The 23,490-nt window shown below is 33.2% G+C and overlaps 1 protein-coding gene across 1 annotated transcript; it reads left to right on the top strand.

Annotated features, from left to right (window-relative positions):
• The first annotated feature begins 11,147 nt into the window (after positions 1-11,147).
• Positions 11,148-22,518, top strand: LOC139859013 (outer envelope pore protein 21B, chloroplastic-like). Its single transcript, XM_071847835.1, has 6 exons — positions 11,148-11,167; positions 11,248-11,413; positions 21,241-21,315; positions 21,583-21,735; positions 21,859-21,957; positions 22,150-22,518. The coding sequence occupies exons 2-6, from the start codon at positions 11,258-11,260 to the stop codon at positions 22,231-22,233; spliced, it is 567 nt and encodes a 188-aa protein (XP_071703936.1). The 5' UTR covers positions 11,148-11,167; positions 11,248-11,257; the 3' UTR covers positions 22,234-22,518.
• The last annotated feature ends 972 nt before the right edge of the window (positions 22,519-23,490 follow it).

A 23,490-nucleotide genomic window follows, 5' to 3' on the forward strand; every position in this document is an offset into this window, starting at 1 on the left:
GCGTGATCGTGTGAAAGGTACTCTATACTTGTCTAATCCAAATATATTGAGAAAGTAGTAGAGAGGTTTAATATGGAGAATTCAAAGGCTCGTTCTATGCCTTTGGGTAGCACGATTAAGTTATCGAAAAGTCAATCACCAAAGATGGTAAAAGACAAAACGGATATGGAAAAGGTTCCATATGCATCGGCTGTGGGTAGTATTATGTATGCCATGGTTTGTACAAGACCCGATATTGCTCAAGCAGTGGGAGTTGTAAGTCGTTATATGTCTAATCCGGGGAAAGAGCATTGGGAAGCGGTCAAATGGTTGCTTCGTTATTTGAAAGGTACTTCTAATATGGGATTGTGTTTCTCCAAAAACAATCTCATACTTAAGGGTTATGCGGATGCTGATTTGGGTGGATGTGATGATTCGGGAAAAAGCACTACGGGTTATGTTTTCACAATAGGGAACACGGCGGTTAGTTGGATGTCTCGACTACAAAAGAGTGTTGCTTTATCAACCACCGAAGCCGAATATATGGCTATTGCAGAAGCTTATAAAGAGCTTGTTTGGTTGAAAAACTTCTTAGGTGAGTTGGGTAAAAGACAAGACTATTGCGTCTTGAATTGTGATAATCAAAGTGCGGTTCATCTCGGGAAGAATCCGATGTTTCATAGTCGTACGAAACACATCAAGATAAGGTATCATTTTATTCGACAACATATAAATGATGGTACTTTATTATTGGAGAAAATCCTTGGTACGAAGAATCATGCTGATATGTTTACTAAGGTTGTTACGACAGAGAAATTGAGGTTTTGCATTACCTCAATTGGTCTTCTAATGAATTGATGAGAGAAGACCCTAACTAGAGAATTATAGAGTTAATGTTTCAATTCTAACAAGTAGTGTTGAAGACCTTGTATCGAAAGTCTGCTCATCCGAAGTATGTGTTGAGTGTGCGTGTCCCAAATGGAGTTTGGCGGTATAATGGTGGTTTAACGTTCTTGGTTAGATCGTTGATATTTTGGGTTGACGAAGGTTGGGTTTGTTCAAAGTCTTCAAGTGGGAGATTGTTGGAGATATGGAGAACTTTAAACAATTAGAGGGAAGATTCCAGGAAACTCACACGAAGCTTCCACGAAGTTGTTTGGAAACTCACATGTAGCTTCCACGAAGTTGTTAGGAAACTCACATGTAGCTTCCATGAATGTAACGTCCTCCCAATAGGGTCTGGAAGAAACGTTACTAATATCAAATAAACCAACATATTATAATACGAGAACAATACTAAATGAGAAAATTTAACTTTATTGAGTACGCAGCGGAAAATGAAATGTAGTTACAATAATGGAAATAACGATAAAGTAATTGTTCATATGCAGAAGTAATAAATGCGATATCTCTTGATCCTAAGTCCAAGTAGCATCACATAAGTAGTGGATAAGAAAGCTTGAATCAAACAGCACCTGAGACAAAACATGCTAAAGTATCAACCAAAAAGGTTGAGTGAAGTTCATAGGTTTAACAAAAGTAGTTATCGTTGTTTTTAGACCACAAGATTTAGTTGTAAAGTTGATCTCCCGCAGGATCAAAAAGTAGATCTCGCAGATCCAAAAGTAGTACTGATTCGTGATATTTTAGACTAAACGTTTGTTTTGTTGCCCCGATGATAAGTTGGCAGTACCTTATCACCATGTTTAAATCATTATTAAGTAATACAAAGACATCACGGTCAAATGTATCGGGGACGTTACTCCCAATAGGCCTACCCCCAATAATTAAGAATGCCTTATCCTGAAAGCAATTAAAAAATATCACTGTGGGGTCTTAGTAGCATAAGCTAGTCATAGTACAGTTTAGGTTCGTACTTGTGTCTAAGTTGTTTAAAGTATAAAAGCAGCATGTGTCTCACCCCAGTAAGTATAAAAAGTGCTATAGCAATAAGAGTGGGGCTATGAAAGTCACCTTAGTAAGTAGAGAGAGAGTTATTCCTCGGAATAAAGAGTTGAACGAGTGAGCAGGAAAGTCAACCTATTGACATTTAAGAGTAGTTAAGTGTTTTGCCCATGTTTAAGTTTAAGTATGTGTTTAAGTATAGTTTGTTTTACTAAGTTTCTATTCCTAGTAAGTTACTATTTTTATAAAGTTTCCATTTTTAGAAAGTTTCTTATTTTACTAAGTTTCTATGACTAGAGAGTTTCTACTTTTATGAGTGTTTTTCATTTTAGGATACTTGCCATATTAGATAAGCTTCCAATCACCCCTTTCCATTCGAATGGCTAATTTAGATCTAGGGGCTTGAGCCATAGGACCCTTTAAATCGGAAATCCAAACCCTCTACCTAGAATCTCGTAGAAACCATTCGTCAAGAAAGTTCGAAGATCTATACATCTCTAATACATATCCCAAAATGTTTTTGTGCTACAATATAAGTAGTAGGTTATAGGTGCTAGTAATAGTAATAGTGTATACATGTTAAGTACTAGTATAAGTAGTATTAGGGTTTAAGGTTTTAATATGTATATGTATATATAATTCGTATATATACATAAAAATATATTTATTTTTTTACATGTATATATGTATATATAAATCTAGGAGTGTTTATGTATATACTTATGAATAACAAGTTTATAATATGAATATGAATTAACAAAGATTAAAGTTTATGTAAATAGTTTAGGGTTTATGTTATACCTTTGAAGATTCAAGATAATTAACAAAGAAAAGATGAACATGATGAAGATGGAAGATCAAAGCCTTAAAAATCTTGAAGAACTCCTTGAAGATTCTTGAAGAATACGAAGAACAAGCTTGAAGATCCGAATACCACAAGAGAGGGAGAGGGAGAGATTGTTTTTGAGAGAGGATTTTGGTGTGATTTGTGAATGAGAAACTAGGAGTCTAGGAGTGTTTATATAGTGCAAGTATTAGAGTGTTAGTCAACATAAGGATGTTCTAATTAATGATTTTATTTTGTTTTATAATTTTTAGTCAATAAAAGGTGGTACTAGTTTATAATTAGTCAACATAAGGATGTACTAGTTTATACTTTATTTTTAGTCAACATAAGGATGTAATTGTTTAAGATTCTTTAGTCTCATTATTATTACTATTATTATTATTATTATTATTATTATTATTATGTTTATTATTATTTTTACATTTACTACATGATAAGTATTATTTTCTTTTTACTAATTCATGACTTGTATTTATTTTTATTTAGTTCCCAATTGTTTTATTATTTATATAAATGTCACTTTTTATTTATTACTTATAGATTAATAGTTATAAATAATATTATTGAAATACATAAATTTTAATTAGCAGTGAGTGTCGAATAAAAGTTTATTATTTGGTCAACGTTAAATTGATTGTGTATATAACAACCCTTAAATAATTAATACGTATAGTCAGACAGTAAACCCTAGGGTCATTTCAGTAATTTCAGAAGTCAAAAAGTGAGGGTTGTTATAGTACCTCCCCGTTAATAAAAACTTCGTCCCGAAGTTTTAGGTAGACTTCTCGGATGCATCAGCAGTTGAGAAGAGATGGGGATATTTCCGTTTCATATGGTCTTTGCGTTCCCAGGTATATTCGGGGCCTCTACGCGAATTCCAACAGACTTTAATGATAGGTATGTTGCTTTTACGCGTTTGTTTGACCTCTCCTTCCATGATTTCTATAGGTTCTTCATCGAAGTGCATTTTATCATTAATGCGAAGATCATTCAAAATGATGATGTTATACAAGTCATTTCAGTAAATTGGATACATGAAATGTGTTATGAATGGTATTGAGCTCATTTAAAACCTTGAGCATTTTATGCCACAATATTAGGGCAGACAAACAGAGAGGAGTTCGTGAAAATCACAGTCATGAAATTTGATAGAGATCTTCATTGTTTACAACAAGAATATTTTAATGATGAATATAAGTTGAAAAATAAAGTTTTATCATTATTGAATAATATGGATAAAACGATTCGTTTATAGGAAGAGTATAAACGAAGCTATCATAAAAGAGTGAAATGAGAAAATTAAATGTTCGCCTTAACTTTTGACGTAGTCACGATTGATTTCCGGAATTCAAGGAATTAAAGGAAATCTTCGTAATCTATAAGATTTGATTCTCCAGTATTTACGAAATTTTGAGATTTGTTTGATTAAATGCGGTGATTTGCCTCGATTGATGTGTTTGGAATTTTGCTATAAATTAGCTTCTTCCGTTTCATTATCTTCACCACTTCTATACTTTTTTTCTCAATTCAAACTTCCAAAAGATTAAGAAAATGCTAAATCCAGTTCTAATCCTGGTTATTATATTGACCATCTATGCAGTCATTCTTCTTTTTCTTTTACCGCCAGAGGAATCTGTTTACTTCTTCTATGCTCTTGGGGTTATAGTGTTTTTAATTATTCCGTGTCTTTATATTGCTATACGCATTGATATACACGGTTTGTAATTTCGGAGTCGTTATCGGGCTTTATATTTTCCCTTATATGTCGGAGCTTTATGTTTTTGTTTCTTCTTCCTGACTTCAAGTCAAGCGAGTAATGGTCCAGAATTCATAGGTATGAAGTTTTGAATGATCATATTATATAAAGTAGAAAGGAAAGGTAATAGCACGATTTGATTTGTCATATTACCAGAATATCCGAAAAAGACCGAATCATCAAGAAAAATATTTTCTTGATATGTTTAGAGGTTAAATAGAATGTAAGAGTCGTGTAACATGGAAAATGATGATTATAAAATCTATGAATCATCATCTTCCATTAAAAACTGAGCATGACTTACTGTAATATAATCACGTTGGCCTGACGTCATTATATTATATTAACTCATGCTTCAATTCCCAATCACTTCTTCAAAGCATTTATAATTTAAACTCGAATTTTAGAGAATATAGAAACTAAAACAGTTTCCTTTATAAAGATATCGCAAAGAGATACTTAATTGCGGACATGAATCGTTATGAAGATATCTTCCGAAATATAGAGGATATTTATGATGATATTTTGGAATTTCTAAGTTCGAAAGTTGATGAAGAAAAATTTTCCGCAAGCTTTTAACATGACTTTGGAGCAAGATATTCTCTAAAGATTTCACCGGATTCAGAATTTCCTGGATTCTTTGAATATAGGGTTTGGCCCTTGTGTTTGTCCTTGGTCTCCTCCATGGTTAGCTCAATCCATTTTTCAGTTCCAAATTTTCTTTTGGGCTTTTCCAACGTACCATTCTTTATTATCAAACTGTTAGCCCTTAAGAACATCTATAGCATTTGCTGCTTCGTCAGCATTCTCAAGGTTAACGAATCTGAATCATTGATTGACAACCCGAGATGGTTTCAAGAAATTTTATTTTTAGATGATTAAACGCTGATTGAAATCGTCAATGGATCTAATGGTTGACGAATAGGCGTTGTTGATTTCAAAAGTAATGAATGATAATTTTGGTGGTTTGATGTGATAATTCATCATAGAATACGAATGAATATAATTCATGAATGTAGTGATCTTTAGGAAGATAACATCTGCTATAGCTTTACTTGAATTCTGATATGTCAAATTCAGAATATGTAATTTGATTTGAATGAAAATGGTTGTTCTTTGGTGCGCGGATACATATGTGGATGTAAGTATTATAGTTACTGATTATTGAATCAGAATTTGAAGAATGTACAATGTAACATATTAATATGAGATATAAATATTTCTCGGGTATTACCTACCCATTAAAATATTTTCACAATTAACAGTTTGTACAAAAGAGAAGATATACGTTCATATATGTATTCTTCAGATATAATATAGATTTAATGAGTTAATATAATATTAAACTCATTTGATTTGCGGTTGAAACGAGAATAAATAATCTCCAAAACCTTAGAGATTTCATAATTGTCGCGAAATATTTCGCTAATGAAGTTATGAATCAATACTTCATCGTTCATTGTTATTGATATACCTCAGTATATGATGTTGGTGCTCGTGGAATTCTTGTGAAATTCATAAGGCACGAATGATGTTTTCTAGAAAGTTTCGAGTACATCGAAAATGAAAGTATACAATCAATCATGTATTTGAGTAATACACTTGGTTTATTATGAAATGGAGTTTATTGTGTTGAAGCAGTGATTAACGATTGTTAAGTCATTAACGAAGGATGTACATCATAGCATATTAATGATATGAATTAATCAAGTAGTACATACTAGTTAAGATTCACACGTAATAGCTTAGTATGAAAAGATTTATTATTGTTCCAATCCATATATATAAAGTATACATATGTAATTCTTCAGGAAGAATGATTCAATACATCTTAACTCTTTATTACTAATATTCCTTGGTATCTATGGGGCGTATGATGTTGATGTTTGAGGTACTGAGTGTGATGTTGAGGCGTGGAATGCGGATGTTTTCGTTGGTGAAGCTGGTGATGTTGGTGGTGATGCCGATGGTACTGGTGGTACTGGTTATGCTGCTGGTGCTGCTGCTGGTGTTCGTAGGTTTCGCACCATATTCTCCAGAGCCACTACTCGAGCGCGAAGCTCGTTGACTTCTTCTATTATTCCGGGATGATTGGCGGTTCGGACAAGTGGATGAATAAGATCTAAAATTTTAGATATTATATATTCGTGACTGGATATCCTGGAAATGAGGGTGAAAATAGTGTTCCGAACGGGTTCGCCAGTAAGTGCTTCAGGTTCTTCACCAAGAGGTGAATTCGGTTGGTGGAAGGGATCACCTTCTTCTTGTCTCCATTGATTAAGTTTACTACGAACCCATCCCCAATTCATCCAAAATTGATGATGGCTGATTGGTTGGTTCATTCCGGTTACGCTGCCATTGGAGCTCGAAGAGTTCGAGGAATCCATATTATGTGTTTGGAATTAGGGTTTTTGATATGAGATTAGTTTTGAATACTGGATGATATATTCGTCTCCTCGAATACGTGTATATAGCAAAAAGATTTCCGTAATTTATGGAGGGAATTTAGGAAAAGTGTTAGACAAAATCTATTAGGATAGATACGATAAGATATAATAAGATATGATGTGTCTTTACTTTAATAATGGCAGTATGACGTGTCGAGATCATAAAGTGATAAGTATGTAATCTAATAATCTTTTGATTAAATACTTTCAATTCGTATACTGTGATAACCCAATGACATTTTTCAATTCGCAAACCGATGCATAAAGGCATAAGGCATATAGGTATGTGATATAACAGAGAGTTATATACGTTTGAGTGTGAGTAGTAACAATTATAAGAATTTCAAAATCATGGATAATATTTCATGTAATACATATGTAATACACATAACCATGATAGATGACTTATGAATGTCAAGAATTTCTGAAATCATTGTGTCACATTTAGATGCGGTGGTGTAATTGGATAGTACTCAGGAAAGTGAGCAGAGTTCTTAGATTAGCTCGGCATTCTAAGATAAGTAAAGTTTCTAAAGTATAGTGTAGCATTTAACAGTTAACGGCAACTATTAAAGGCACTATGGTCAAGGAAAGTTGTAGTCCTACATTAGGAAAGAGACTTTGATTAGAATCTTTAAGTCAAGTTTGGTAAAGCATGATTGTTAAGATTATAAGGCAATTCTAAATGCTTTAAGTCTAAGGCAGGAAAGGTTATAGTTTCCTAGATTGCTAAGGCACCCTAGCTAGCAAGTAAGGCACACATAAAAATGCAATCCTGGTTCTCTATAACAGCCTGGTTATGCTCTGATACCAATCTGTAACGTCCTCCCAATAGGGTCTGGAAGAAACGTTACTAATATCAAATAAACCAACATATTATAATACGAGAACAATACTAAATGAGAAAATTTAACTTTATTGAGTACGCAGCGGAAAATGAAATGTAGTTACAATAATGGAAATAACGATAAAGTAATTGTTCATATGCAGAAGTAATAAATGCGATATCTCTTGATCCTAAGTCCAAGTAGCATCACATAAGTAGTAGATAAGAAAGCTTGAATCAAACAGCACCTGAGACAAAACATGCTAAAGTATCAACCAAAAAGGTTGAGTGAAGTTCATAGGTTTAACAAAAGTAGTTATCGTTGTTTTTAGACCACAAGATTTAGTTGTAAAGTTGATCTCCCGCAGGATCAAAAAGTAGATCTCGCAGATCCAAAAGTAGTACTGATTCGTGATATTTTAGACTAAACGTTTGTTTTGTTGCCCCGATGATAAGTTGGCAGTACCTTATCACCATGTTTAAATCATTATTAAGTAATACAAAGACATCACGGTCAAATGTATCGGGGACGTTACTCCCGATAGGCCTACCCCCAATAATTAAGAATGCCTTATCCTGAAAGCAATTAAAAAATATCACTGTGGGGTCTTAGTAGCATAAGCTAGTCATAGTACAGTTTAGGTTCGTACTTGTGTCTAAGTTGTCTAAAGTATAAAAGCAGCATGTGTCTCACCCCAGTAAGTATAAAAAGTGCTATAGCAATAAGAGTGGGGCTATGAAAGTCACCTTAGTAAGTAGAGAGAGAGAGTTATTCCTCGGAATAAAGAGTTGAACGAGTGAGCAGGAAAGTCAACCTATTGACATTTAAGAGTAGTTAAGTGTTTTGCTCATGTTTAAGTTTAAGTATGTGTTTAAGTATAGTTTGTTTTACTAAGTTTCTATTCCTAGTAAGTTACTATTTTTATAAAGTTTCCATTTTTAGAAAGTTTCTTATTTTACTAAGTTTCTATGACTAGAGAGTTTCTACTTTTATGAGTGTTTTTCATTTTAGGATACTTGCCATATTAGATAAGCTTCCAATCACCCCTTTTCCTTCGAATGGCTAATTTAGATCTAGGGGCTTGAGCCATAGGACCCTTTAAATCGGAAATCCAAACCCTCTGCCTAGAATCTCGTAGAAATCATTCGTCAAGAAAGTTCGAAGATCTATACATCTCTAATACATATCCCAAAATGTTTTTGTGCTACAATATAAGTAGTAGGTTATAGGTGCTAGTAATAGTAATAGTGTATACATGTTAAGTACTAGTATAAGTAGTATTAGGGTTTAAGGTTTTAATATGTATATGTATATATAATTCGTATATATACATAAAAATATATTTATTTTTTTACATGTATATATGTATATATAAATCTAGGAGTGTTTATGTATATACTTATGAATAACAAGTTTATAATATGAATATGAATTAACAAAGATTAAAGTTTATGTAAATAGTTTAGGGTTTATGTTATACCTTTGAAGATTCAAGATAATTAACAAAGAAAAGATGAACATGATGAAGATGGAAGATTAAAGCCTTAAAAATCTTGAAGAACTCCTTGAAGATTCTTGAAGAATACGAAGAACAAGCTTGAAGATCCGAATACCACAAGAGAGGGAGAGGGAGAGATTGTTTTTGAGAGAGGATTTTGGTGTGATTTGTGAATGAGAAACTAGGAGTCTAGGAGTGTTTATATAGTGCAAGTATTAGAGTGTTAGTCAACATAAGGATGTTCTAATTAATGATTTTATTTTGTTTTATAATTTTTAGTCAACAAAAGGTGGTACTAGTTTATAATTAGTCAACATAAGGATGTACTAGTTTATACTTTATTTTTAGTCAACATAAGGATGTAATTGTTTAAGATTCTTTAGTCTCATTATTATTACTATTATTATTATTATTATTATTATTATTATTATTATTATTATTATTATGTTTATTATTATTTTTACATTTACTACATGATAAGTATTATTTTCTTTTTACTAATTCATGACTTGTATTTATTTTTATTTAGTTCCCAATTGTTTTATTATTTATATAAATGTCACTTTTTATTTATTACTTATAGATTAATAGTTATAAATAATATTATTGAAATGCATAAATTTTAATTAGCAGTGAGTGTCGAATAAAAGTTTATTATTTGGTCAACGTTAAATTGATTGTGTATATAACAACCCTTAAATAATTAATACGTATAGTCAGACAGTAAACCCTAGGGTCATTTCAGTAATTTCAGAAGTCAAAAAGTGAGGGTTGTTATAATGAAGTTGTGAGAAAATTCACATGTAGCTTCCACGAAGCTATCAGGAAACTCACATGTAGCCTCCATGAAGCTGTCAAGAAACTCACATGAAGCTTCAAGGAATTATTTTTAGCTTACTCCTTAAACCATTCTATAAATAGACCCTCTTGTAACTCATTGTAAACACACCACAAATATTCAGTAAATACATTCTCTAGTTGGTCCGTGAACTAAAGCAATCACAACGATTGCATATAACCACGTTATCTCTTGTGTCGATTTACATTTCTTGCATTTATAATCTTTCGTTCATTAAGTGGGTTAGTAATCTTGTAGAATTACTATCGGTGAGTGATCTTGTTGAATCACTTGCGTTGTTTTGGGTCCTAATATCCTTACATGAGGCACATTGGACAGTTTGGGTTAGTTGTCCTTTGTACGTACTTATATATGAATTTGGTGTAATTAAATGTAAAGTTAATAGCTAGCCTCATTTCTTTTCTTCTATTAGTTTGATCTCGGACTGAGTTTCCAACTCGTTTTTCAAGCCGACTAATCTTAAAACGACAACTTGCTTCACAAGCAGTTCTGATTCGTGCATGGTGGACCTTTGTGACCGTGAGGGTTTTTTTTATGCTCGCGCACAGATAGAAATGATACAAAACTACTTGTCTAGCTAACTAACTCATGTAATTTGTAAGTGTATTTAACTTTTTTTCATTTATTGTTTTGTAGTATAATACGGAGTATTTGATAAGTTTACATGAGTGGATTAAATTTTAAACATGTTTTAGTAAAAAATATTTGAATCACAAATAAAAATATTTAAAGTCAAAATTGAAAAGGAAACTTTTAAAAGTGAAGTTACTTTGGGATGAGCAGTTTATTTGTTTTAACCAAGCAAGATTGCATCAAAATCTTACTCCTATAACTCTAAAATTCTTTAAGATATTGAATATTTTTGTCAATTATAATGGTAAAGTCTAAAATTTGAATATCTAAATCTAAATCAAAATATAATTATAAGTTTTAAATATTATATTATTTAAATTTAAATTTTAAATTAGATAAGACAAATGTTCTTTTTATTCTTTTTGTCTTTGATTTATCAACAAAAATGGAGATTCACAAGTTTGCTTAAATCTCAAGTACAGTATATATAACTCCAAAGCTAGGGTTTTATTTTTACCTAAAATCTTGATCTTGATAAATTTACTCATCTCAACAGAAACAGAGAAATGGACACTTCAATCAGATATGGTGGCGAATCAAGTGCTCTGAGAAAACTTACCACCAACAACAACTCTCCGACAGTTAAGTACGCCGGAGATGTCGGCTCCATCAAAATTCATGCCAAGCAAAAACTGCAACTTGATTCCAATACTTTACTACAGGTTACTACCTGACTTTTACTTCATATCTTTTTTTTTTTTTTTTTTTTTTTTTTTTTTTCTTTCTTATATTTTAATAAAATATTTTGTACTCCTGTTATGTACCACTTGAACTCTAAGAATCGAAGTAGTACTTGTTACTTACTGAAAGCTATGGAAAAAGAAACAAGCTTTGAATATAGTTTCATTGAATTGAATGCTCAATTACAAGATTAGAGAAAGGAGGGAGGAGAGAGTGTTTACACACATACAAAATCTAAGCTCATCTATTGTGTACTTGTGCTACTGTATTTATACTACAATTACTAATACTTAGCTATCCTATTGTAACTAATTATGTTATAATGACTTTCTGTTATTTGGGTTAGAGACCACCAACATGTGCCTTGCACACTTCAAGATTTACACACATGACAATCCATCTTCCTTGAAACGATTCTTGTCCTCAAGAATCTAATTTGTTTCGAGTCCCATGTGTTTCCCTTATCAACATTCAATGTTTCACTATACCCGCTGTAACGATTATTAGGACACTTTCCAACAGCACCATATTCAAATAGTGAGTTTTCCCTTGTATCGTATGTAACGATAACCCTATCATGGTCAAACTCTAAGGTAGCTATTCCACTTTCAACCTTACTCCACCGCGGAACATAAACCATATGGTCATCGTCCCCTTGAAATGACCCATAACCTGTACCCCATCTAGCAGCAAGAAGACCTATTTTCTCAATGAAGCTCTTCAATGCAAATTCAGTTGGTATCTCAATTGGGACATACCTCTTGTCAGATTGTTCAATGTTTGCATTACTAGCCACAACAGTTAACTTTACAATTTTTTGAAGGTTAACATCCATTATCCTATTTAACCAGTCAACGATTTTCCTCTTCCGAACTTCTAACATAACTGTAACCTCTTTAAAACCCTTAGGACCATCTACATCCACCAACTTTCTTATCTTAATTATCATTTCCATCAACACATTCATCACCTCAACAAGATCAGCAGCATCTTCTTTTAACTCAAAAAACACCTTTTTCAGTCTAAAAACAGACTCCATTGACCCCTCAACTGAAACCTCAAATTCAACATTCTTTTCAACAGATGTTGAACACACTAAATCAGTAAAGGCAATATCAGCTACCTGACTTAGCCAAAAAAATGACAAATATTTTTTCCTTTTAGGCCATCTCCATATGTCAAAGTTCACCCTTGCCTTATTCTTTTCATACCACTTCCAATTCCAGTTATTAAGAAATATACATTGTTGTTTCGAAATAGCCATTACATGTAAAATCAAGATCTCTTGACCCACTTTATGCAAATAACAAGTTGTTATCCTTAAATTGATAGAGTAAAATGTTAACTTCTCTTGGCGAACAACAACTTTCGAATTATCTACCATCGACTGTTTAGACTTCCATTTGGCCCACAAGTGCATCATTGCCTTCCTTTTGAATCGATCCTTTAAATTTCGAATCCAAGCTAACTCTTCATGAGTGGTACTATAACATGAAAATCTAAACTTGTGAGAGCTATCATCCTTTGCAACGTTTGTTTCTAAGAGGAAATTTTTGATGTTACTGTAGGAGCCTAGTGACAAGGTTATTGGAAAAATCCATTGACCTTCACGTTGCAATACCGCTGATTTATATTGCATCTGCTCAGAATGCACGCTAGAATCTTCACGAGTTACAACACTAGGAAATCCTTGTGTTTTAGCTATTGCTGGTACCGTTGAATGAAATTCATAATGAAGCAACTCAGTTTCTTGAAAAGTGATCAAGCTGTGACTTTCCTTGACCCCACCATAAAAATCATGAATGTCACCATTTTCAGTCACAGTTTCAGATTCGATACCTTCAGCAGCTGTACTATCTGTAACACAATATATTCCAGGTTCACCCTTCTGCTCTAATAATGTCAAGCCATGTGGGTTAGGATGTGAATCATTCTCCTGTTCAACCAACAACCCCTCTGCCTTGCATTTTGATTTAAGATCAAGATCATGACTAAAAAGTGTTCGCGATTCTTGAATACTATTTTCTACTCTGACCTGCTCTGTATTAGCTATGAAATCTGCCATTAACTCTTCAGAGTTGATGCATACCTGCGCTTCATTACATCAATTGTATCTTCTTGTACTCTAGCCAAACAACAAGCATCATGAAGAGATTTGGGTTTGAACAAGCTAACACCTTTCTTAATTTCTGGTTTCAACCCCCAAACAAAGATATCTATAATATATGATTCATTTAAACCCATATTTTTGAATAGAGAACTAAATGCTTCATAATATTCTTGAACCGTCCCATCTTGTTTGACAACATTTCTATTTGACATTTTATCAAACACCTTATGTGCATCATGATCATTTACCATTAAACTTCTTGAATTGCCAACAAAATCTGAACAATATGCAGAATCATTAGAAAAATAGCATGAGGAAGGTGAATTTCGATTCTTACCTTGTTTTTTCTCTATTAGGTTTTGTGTTTCACTAATCAAGAATTCTTGACTAGTTGCCAATACATCCAATTTCATGATCACTTCCTTTGTCATATTCCTGATAGAATCAAGAATTTCCTGAAGAGATTGCTGAATTGAATCGCCCATTTCTTTCCTGTTATCTTCAATTGCAGCAGTTCCCGTAGTATTGATCACCGTAGTTGTATTACGAAATAAAATTTCAAAAAATTTGCCTAGGAAAGAGCTCTGATTACCAATTGTTATGTACCACTTGAACTCTAAGAATCGAAGTAGTACTTGTTACTTACTGAAAGCTATGGAAAAAGAAACAAGCTTTGAATATAGTAACAATGGATAGTTTCATTGAATTGAATGCTCAATTACAAGATTAGAGAAAGGAGGGAGGAGAGAGTGTTTACACACATACAAAATCTAAGCTCATCTATTGTGTACTTGTGCTACTGTATTTATACTACAATTACTAATACTTAGCTATCCTATTGTAACTAATTCTGTTATAATGACTTTCTGTTATTTGGGTTAGAGACCACCAACATGTGCCTTGCACACTTCAAGATTTACACACATGACAACTCCATTGTTTTAGTTACTTCAAACCCTAATTTAGTTCAATTTTCCCTTTTAAAGTACAAAACTTTTTAGGCTTTTATTTGTGTATTTTGTTGTTAAGATTGCTTTGGTCATAACCTAGGGTTAAGAAGGGGCCAGATGTGAAAATGGGTTTTTGTGAAAGCTCTATTTGAATAGCTGATGGCTTATTACGTTTTTTTAAAAGCTAGAAAACTATTGTTTGTGGAAAGCTTATTTTGGTCAAGTAAAAAATTGCGTTGCTTTCAACTTCCTCAAATGATGCTTATTTTGAGTGCAATATGCCCCAATTTGGCACACAATTTAGAAGCTCTCCCAAACATCATGTAGGTTACTAATTCATGGCTAGATGATGAAGAACAACTGAGAAATTGATTTATTGATAAAATGATAATTTAGTACAAGTTTGGTTGTTACAATTCTAGAGGTTTTCATAAAGATTCTGTGAATGTGAATTGGTCTATAAGATGAATTCTTAGAGAGCATTTGGGGTAATCACACCTATTGTGTGTGTTTATAATGAAGGCTTAATTACTGTACGATGGTACTTAATATTTATAGTTCTTACTAGATACGTTACACATCTTATGTACATCTCAATGCACATCTCATTATTAGGAATTCTATAAGTCCTAACAATCTCCTCCTTAGATGTGTGTTGTGATAAGTGCTCATCACTTTTCTTGATCACATCACGAATTGATATCACCGTTGATTGTTGAATCCTAACAATCCCCCCCTTGATATTAGTTGTGATGGATTGTCTTCATCTTCGGTATAATCTAGAAACACTTGTGCTTATGGAGTTGATATGTAGGTTGGTCCTGACATTCTTCCTCCTTAAACGCTTGTAATTTCTTGATCATTAAAGATGAGTTTGATTTTTTGAATGATCTTGAAAGTCTTGTCACCTTTGAAGTGGATTAGGGATGAGCCTACTAATATTCTTCTTTGAAACTGAACCGTCTTGATCATTTCTTGAATACAATGTAACACGAGTTTTGAACGAAGATGCTCCAGAATCATAATCTTTTCTTGAATTGCTTGACTTGAGAGGAGAAATAGGGATTTGAGAGGATTAAATCTTGACATGAATTATCTGCTCCCCTCAAATGAAGAATCTTCGTTAAGTTCCCTCTTTACTCCCCCGCAAACAAACAATCATCTTTTAAAGATATTTAAACTTTTTGATGTTGCGAAGCAAGAGTCTTTGTTTAAGCTTTTTTGACGCCGAGTTTCTAGTCTTGAACTGGTATGAACAAGAATCTGTTATGGCTGAACCTGCACTTTGATCAGAGTAACAACCCTAATCGATGAAGCAATCACACACACAATCACAGTAGCAGAGATTAATGAACTCAAGAAATAAAATAACACGATACAAGAAATTATAGTGGTTCGGTCTCGATGTAAGACTTAATCCACTTTGGAACTAGAGAGAATTCTTATTACTTTTGGAGGTGATGCAAAATACGTACAATATGAGAGAGTATTTATAGACTATGAATTAGACAAACCCTAGTCTAATTAATCCTAGATCCGGCCCATTTGAGTTAAGGTTGGCCATACCCTAACTTAACCACATAGCAAACCTCTGCCGTTTTGTTTAACTTAACAGCTAAGCATTGATCGAAATTAGGGTTTTGGGTTTAGAAATTAGGGTTTAGGGTTTAGAAATTAGGGTTTAGATTGAATATTTTAACACGAACGGTTTAAAGTTTAGGGCTTTGGGTTTAGGGACTAAACCCTAAACTCTAAATCGGGTTGAATTTCGAAAAAACACTTCACACAAGATGAAACCAAAACGATGCAAATAAACTCAGAATCAAAACATTCAATGCATTGAATGTTTTCATTTTTTTCTTCGAGCGTTTTACCGCCAAAATAATAACATTCATCACAAGGTGTCTTTCAAACGTTCATATTTTTACCTAAACTTGATGACTGAAAAGACGAAAATAAATTTACTTCCCCCCACTTCCCCCCAAAAAGTGCTTCCCTCTTGATTGACCCTATATATATATATATATATATATATATATATATATATATATATATATATATATATATATATATATATATATATATATATATATATAATGGTAGGATCAAGGGGGAAGCGGGGGGAAGCAAATTTTTTTTTTTTTTTTTTTCGTTTTTTGAAAAAACTTTGTTCACGAACATTATAGATTGGATGAAAATATGAACATTTAATAAAGACACTTTGTGATAAATGTTTTTATTTTGGCGGGAAAACGCTCGAAGAAGTAATATATAACAATTATCGTGTTTTTCGAGCGTATGTTGAGGTTTTAGACATTAGAGTTTAGATATTAGGGTTTAGATATTTGGGTTTATAGGGTTTAGATATTAGGGTTTAGAAATTTAGGGTTTAGATTTAGGATTTAGATTGAGTTTTTAACACGAACGGTTTAGAGTTTAGGGTTTAGGGTTTGGTGTTTTGGGTTTATTCTTTTTTCGAGCGTATGTTGAGGTTTTAGACATTAGGGTTTAGATATTAGGGTTTATAGAGTTTAGATATTAGGGTTTAGAAATTTAGGGTTTAGGGTTTAGATTTAGGATTTAGATTGAGTTTTTAACACGAACGGTTTAGAGTTTAGGGTTTAGGGTTTGGTGTTTTGGGTTTATGGAATAAACCCAAAACACCAAACCCTAAACTCTAAATCGGGCTAAATTTTACTTCACAAAACATGAAGAAAAAAAACGTTAACATTCTTCACGAACAATATTATCTTGAATGTTATTTTTGTCGATCGTTTTCCCGTCAAAATAATAACATTCATCACGAAGTGTCTTTTCTAAATGTTCATATTTTCATCCAATCTATAATGTTCGTGAACAAAGTTTTTTCAAAAAACGAAAAAAAAAAAAATTTTGCTTCCCCCGATTGGTTACTTTCCCATTGATCCTGCCCCTATATATATATATATATATATATATATATATATATATATATATATATATATAGGTCATAATCAAGAGGGAGGCACTTTTTTGGGGGAAGGGGGAAGCAAATTATTTTTTTTATTTTTTCGTTTTTTGAAAAAACTTTGTTCACGAACATTATAGATTAGATGAAAATATGAACATTTAAAAAAGACACTTTGTGATGAATGTCATTATTTTGGCGGGAAAACGCTCGAATAAAAAAATTAAAACATTCAATGCATTGAATGTTTTGCTGCTGAGTTTATTTGCATCGTTTTGTTTTCATCTTGTGTGAAGTGTTTTTTTTCGAATTTAGCCCGATTTAGAGTTTAGGGTTTATGGTTTGGGTTTTAGGTTTTCGGGTTTACTCCGTAAACCCTCAACCCTAAACCCTAAACTCTAAACCGTTCGTATTAAAATATTCAATCTAAACCCTAAACCCTAATTTCTAAACCCAAAACCCTAATTTCTAAACCCTAATAGCTAAACCATAATTTATAATCCCCTAATTTCTAAACCCTAATTTCTAACCCCTTAAAAAAAACTCAGCAGCAAAACATTCAATGCATTTAATGTTTTTATTTTTTTCTTCGAGCGTTTTCCCGCCAAAATAATGACATTCATCACAAAGTGTCTTTTTTAAATGTTCATATTTTCATCTAATCTATAACGTTCGTGAACAAAGTTTTTTCAAAAAACGAAAAAAAATTACTTCCTCCCACTTCCCCCAAAAAAGTGCTTCCCTCTTGATTAATATATATATATATATATATATATATATATATATATATATATATATATATATATATTCAAAAATGTATATTTATATTAGAATGTCAACGTTAGTCAACAACCGAGTTCTCAGAGAACTCCCAAAAATTGTCCCGCCGAGAACTCCCCGAGTTCCGAGTTCTTCAACCTTGCATCATGTAAAGATGGTTGATACACACATTACAAGGAAATGAACTAATTATTTTTAGAATGCAATTACAATGGAATCAATAGAAATTCAACGAGTGACGGTGTAATTACAATTGAAATTCAATTTGAGATGAGACAAACATTTTTAAACGGAATGTGCCAACCACAGTTATTCCTTATATTTTAGGAAAGCGGCACGGTGCAATATCAAGCTCTAAAAAAATCATCTCTGTGAGATGAGATGAGAAAGATAAAGGATTTAGAATATAAGTAAATTTAAACATTGTGATAGAGAATCGGCCAAGCCCCCCACTAATGTACATCTTTATATAATGGTGGTGTAATATTAGGGATTGATTCAGATTGTGTGTACGTGTTTTGGTAGTCGAGTTTTAGGGCTTAGGAGGGAAGTTACTAATCTTTGGTTCTTCTTTGATTAGATAGTTGATTTCTCTGAAATATTGAGTTATCAATTTAAATTTGCTTTGTGTAATTTCATTTTCATATTAATAAAATTTCATTTTCTTCATTTTATCTTTTCATCATTACTTCGATTATTAATTTCTGTTATTAATCATTTACTGCTGTTATTTGTTATTTGATTAAGTCTGTTGGTTATTGTTGTTATTTGATTCAAACTCTGCTATTTATTTCGTGTTCTTAATCGGCTGCTATTATTAGTTCCTAATTGGTTCCATTGTCGTTAATCGAACCCAGGTCTCTTGGGTGAAAGCCAAATATCCTAATCGTTGGACGACAATGGAACTGATAGGAACTGATAATAGCAGTTGGTTAAGAACACAAATAAATAGCAACAATTGTTTGAACCAAATAATAACAGTAAGCAACAAATTGAATCAAATAACATCATTAGGTAGGTGATTAATAATGGAAGTTATGATGAAAAGATTGAATGAAGAAGATGAAGTTTTATTAATATGAAAATGAAATTACATAAAGCAAATTCATATTGATAATTCAATATTTTAAGAAATCAGTTGCCTAATCAGAGAAGAACTAAAGATCGGTAACTTGGTGCCCAAGCTCTAGAGGCCAACTATCAAAACACGTGCACAAAATCTGAATGAAGCCCTAATAGGCTTACACCGCTATTAAATAAATATGTACATTAGTGGGCCTTCCATGTATTGGGCTCACATTCACTTTTCAATCAATGTTTAGTTTGCACATTTGGAAAACATATTTTCAGTGCAACAACTCCCGGATCACGAAGAGCACTGTGGTTGATACTAGCATTGATTCACGAAGATCAATTTGGTTAGCAACCTACTTTTGAAAGCATGATTTCCACCTATTAAAGAAATACTTCTTTGTATAGTCCGAGTGTTTTGGCATCTAGTTAAGATGCAATTGGGTTGGTTGTGTCCCACAACTAATCCTTGGTTTTAGGATAGCGATGTTGGAGCTAATCGGTTCATTGTGTTCTTCATCGAAAAGTGAAAGAAACAAATGTGCATATATAAGTTTATGAGAACCTCTCCCTATCACCAATTGGTTTTAGAGTACTAAGAAACTCTTGGGCTTATATGCATGACATGGTGGTGGACCTAAAGCGATCCTACAAATGGTATCAGAGCCTGGTTATAGCCCAGATGTGTGGACGGTGCAGAATAGTAGCGGAGGTTAAAACCGAGCTGACTGTGGACGTGACCGGAAAGAGGTCGGGGGTCCGGGTGAGTCTAGATGGTTTTGAACGCGTTTGTTGGAGTAGCGTGGAATGAACTGATTAAGGGGGTAATTGTTGCAGCTAATCGGTTCAATGTGTCCCATTGGAAAGTGAAAGAAACAATGTGCATATATAAGCTTATGAGAACCTCCCTCTATCACCAATTGGTTTTAGAGTACTAGGGAACTTTTGGGCTTATATGCATGACATGGTGGTGAACCTAAGGCGATCCTACAAGCGACAAAATGCAATTGTCTTACTCGTTATCAAACCAACCGGGTTAAAAGGTTGGTTGTTTTGAATATATGGGTGATCGAGTTTCGACCCATATTCAAAACCGGGTCAGATACCTAAGGTAAGGGAACCGAGAACTGTCATTTTCTTCACACTTTACACAAATTCATCTTAGAAGATTCAAGGAGCTCTCAACCGGAAACTTTTTCTTACGACCGAGAACTTTTCATCTCAATCAAAATCGTTCAAAAATTACTAGATCAATCGGTATGTGTCAATTTTCGTGTTTAATATGTGTTCTTATTCATTAATACATGTTAGTGATCCTTCGTATCTTTTTAATTCGTGCTCAAGAATGCGAAAATTGACGATTTGATTATGTTGGGGTTCGAATGATATGAATGCTTGAAAAACATTGATTATAATGTTGTTTGTTTGAATTGATCAGTATATATGTTCGATTCATGAGTAAATGACATGATTGTTTAATAGCTTAATATGATGTTTAATTGTGTTAAAACGTGAGATTTGGGTTAGATAGGTTCGTAACTGATATGTTCTAGGTTTGCTCTCAACCGAAAACTCTTCAACAGGGAACTCCTTAACCTTGAACTTTTCAACCGAAAACTCTTTGACCCGGAACTCCTCAACCTCGAACTTTTCAACCGAAAACTTTCGACCGGAAAGTTTCGAACTCTTCAAATAATATTAGTTCTTTGAAAATGATCCTTTTCCAGGTTTATATAAATCATTTATGAACTCATAAATCCAAGCAACTTTTTTTTAGTTTGTTTTTGTTCTTTTAGTCTTTTGTTTTTTGTTTTTGTCCAAGTCCAAGAAGTTAGAGTAATATTACTCTAATTACGTTTCCTGAAAATCCTAGAATCGAGTGGTATTTATGTAATGAGTTTTAGCTTGAACTTATCCGTTCTTTTACATTTTGATTTGCTAATATTGCAGCTTAATGGAGAGCTTGATACTGGGACTGGGGCTCCAACTTTCTTTTGTGCACTCGTTAGACACTTGTATCCAGATGTATGTTATTATTTATATGCTTAAACTAGGCCTTAAGGGTTACAAATTTTGACCCATTGGTTTAATGTTTGACTTATAATAGGTCAAATGGGTCAAAAATCTTCATATATAATATAATTTTTTATTTTATAATTGTATTATGACTTGAAGCTAGAAGTTTATGGCTGATTGTCCTGATTCCTGAATGAACGGGTCAACCTGTTATGAGCCACCCGCCCACCCATATATCCATCTCTATAATTTAACACGTCCAATTACTGGATATAGCTGTCAGCTAGTCTTGGAGCTGGATTGCATTATGATAAAAACAACAAACTCCAATGTACCCTGCGTGGGAAGAAGGCATATCCAGTGGCGTCTAATCGGTTTGTAAACTTTGTTCTTAAAGGAAGTTGCGATATTGATCAAGATTTGAGTCAGGTGGGTTTATAATTTGATGGTTTGAGCAATATACTTTTAGATTCTGTACGTATAGAACGTCTCTTGGTACTCTACTTGTGTATCTCAACCACTCATCTTAATGAAATGGTGTATCATAACCAGCCAACGCCACATGGAGCTGTCGAGTTGGTATGGAACATTCTAGAGTTCCAGAAAGAGCAAGATGTAAGGCTCAAAGTTGGCTATGAAATCGTTGACAAGGTATACTTTTGTTATAAGCAGTGTTACTTGTTACTAATCCAGTTGACATATTTACTGAAATTTTCTTATTAGACAAGCCGTCATGGCTCTGTTTATAAGCTTCTTACGAACTTAACCTTTTATTTAGTTTCATATCCCAGATTAATAGAAATCTTGGTAAACTAGTGTCCTTTCCAAACTTTTTTTTTGCAGATTCCATATGTACAGTTTAGGGAAAACAACTGGACATTCAATGCTGATATCAATGGAAGATGGAATGTGAGATACAACCTATGAGATTTTGAACTTGTCATGATATTTTCTAAATATCAGATTTTGATTGCTCAAAAAGAAGGAAGGGTAAAAGAAACGGAGAATCAGTCTTAATGTTCATAGAAGCAGTAAGCGGAAGTATTACAGAATTTAGGTATTATATGCTTATTTATATAAAAATCTAGAAGGCTGAAGGCTTTTGTCATTTGATTGATTTATTGCTTTGAATCGTTATAACCGGTATTAATTAGATTGGATAGAGACAACTGTCTGCTGACCTCCTGTAATTGATCTATGACACCTTTTAGAACTGACTATTAGAAACTGTTTATGATTGTGTTGCAATTGACTGATTGTTGGAGTTAGGGGGTGGCAAAATGGTCTGTGGGCGGGTTGCAATTGACCGCTTGTCAATTTCGTCTATCTTTAAACTTTGATAATAAAAAAATATTATAATCAACCAAAATGCTTCCCTTGTTTAACATTTCTTTTCTATGATTGCACTTTTGGTTAATCTGGTAAAGCCAAATAGTAACAATCATCAACCAAGTGCTTCCCTTGTTTAACTAAAGAGAATTTACTAAATTCGCTATATTGACGCTTCCCTTTTAATTTGCGAGGCGAGACTCGAGTCTTATACCCAAAACATACAAAAGTAGTCTCTTAGCGCTTTCTATTTCCAAATGAAATAGACAATGAGATAATGAGTAACTGCAAATTTGGTTGAGAATCGACGATGAAACCCAATGTGAAAGCTCAAAAAGGGTTTATCTGAATAACCCTAATGCAACCAAACATATGTTTCATTGAAAGAGTGCATTCCGTTAAAAGAGGTTTTAAGTCAAAGGTGGGCTTTATCACCGATCTCGAGTTGAAATGCATCTGGTGCATGGAAGCGGATGAATAGGTGGATCACCTCCTAATTCATTGTTCGCGCTCGCTGCTCTTTCAAGGTTTGGTCACTTCGTATAAATGGTGGATTCTTGTATGAGTAATGCCCGCCTCTTTAGAATCAAGTTTCATCGGAATGGTTGGGGGTTATATGGGTATAAAAGCTTCGTCCTTTCGGAAGCTTTATCGGCCGGCTACAATTTGTGCAATGGTTTCAATAAATTACACGTGCGAACTCTCCATTGACATGTGTATACATTAGTTTAATAACTCTTGTAACAATCCCTTTTTCTTAGTGATCAGGGTTTAAAATTGTAAATATGTTAATATGGTGCGTGTGTTATTAGTATTACGTAGCCATTGTTGTACGCTAACGTGGTTGATCATTAG

Source organism: Rutidosis leptorrhynchoides, chromosome 1 (genome assembly GCF_046630445.1).
Source record: "Rutidosis leptorrhynchoides isolate AG116_Rl617_1_P2 chromosome 1, CSIRO_AGI_Rlap_v1, whole genome shotgun sequence".
In the NCBI taxonomy this organism is placed as follows: Eukaryota; Viridiplantae; Streptophyta; class Magnoliopsida; order Asterales; family Asteraceae; genus Rutidosis; species Rutidosis leptorrhynchoides.

Bases quoted from the DNA above. Each gene is read 5' to 3' on its own strand.
- LOC139859013 (XM_071847835.1), top strand. From the start codon at position 11,258: ATGGACACTTCAATCAGATATGGTGGCGAATCAAGTGCTCTGAGAAAA. The intron at 11,414-21,240 runs GTTACTACCTGA...CTAATATTGCAG, and splicing joins ATTCCAATACTTTACTACAG to CTTAATGGAGAGCTTGATAC. The intron at 21,736-21,858 runs GTGGGTTTATAA...TATCATAACCAG, and splicing joins TTGATCAAGATTTGAGTCAG to CCAACGCCACATGGAGCTGT.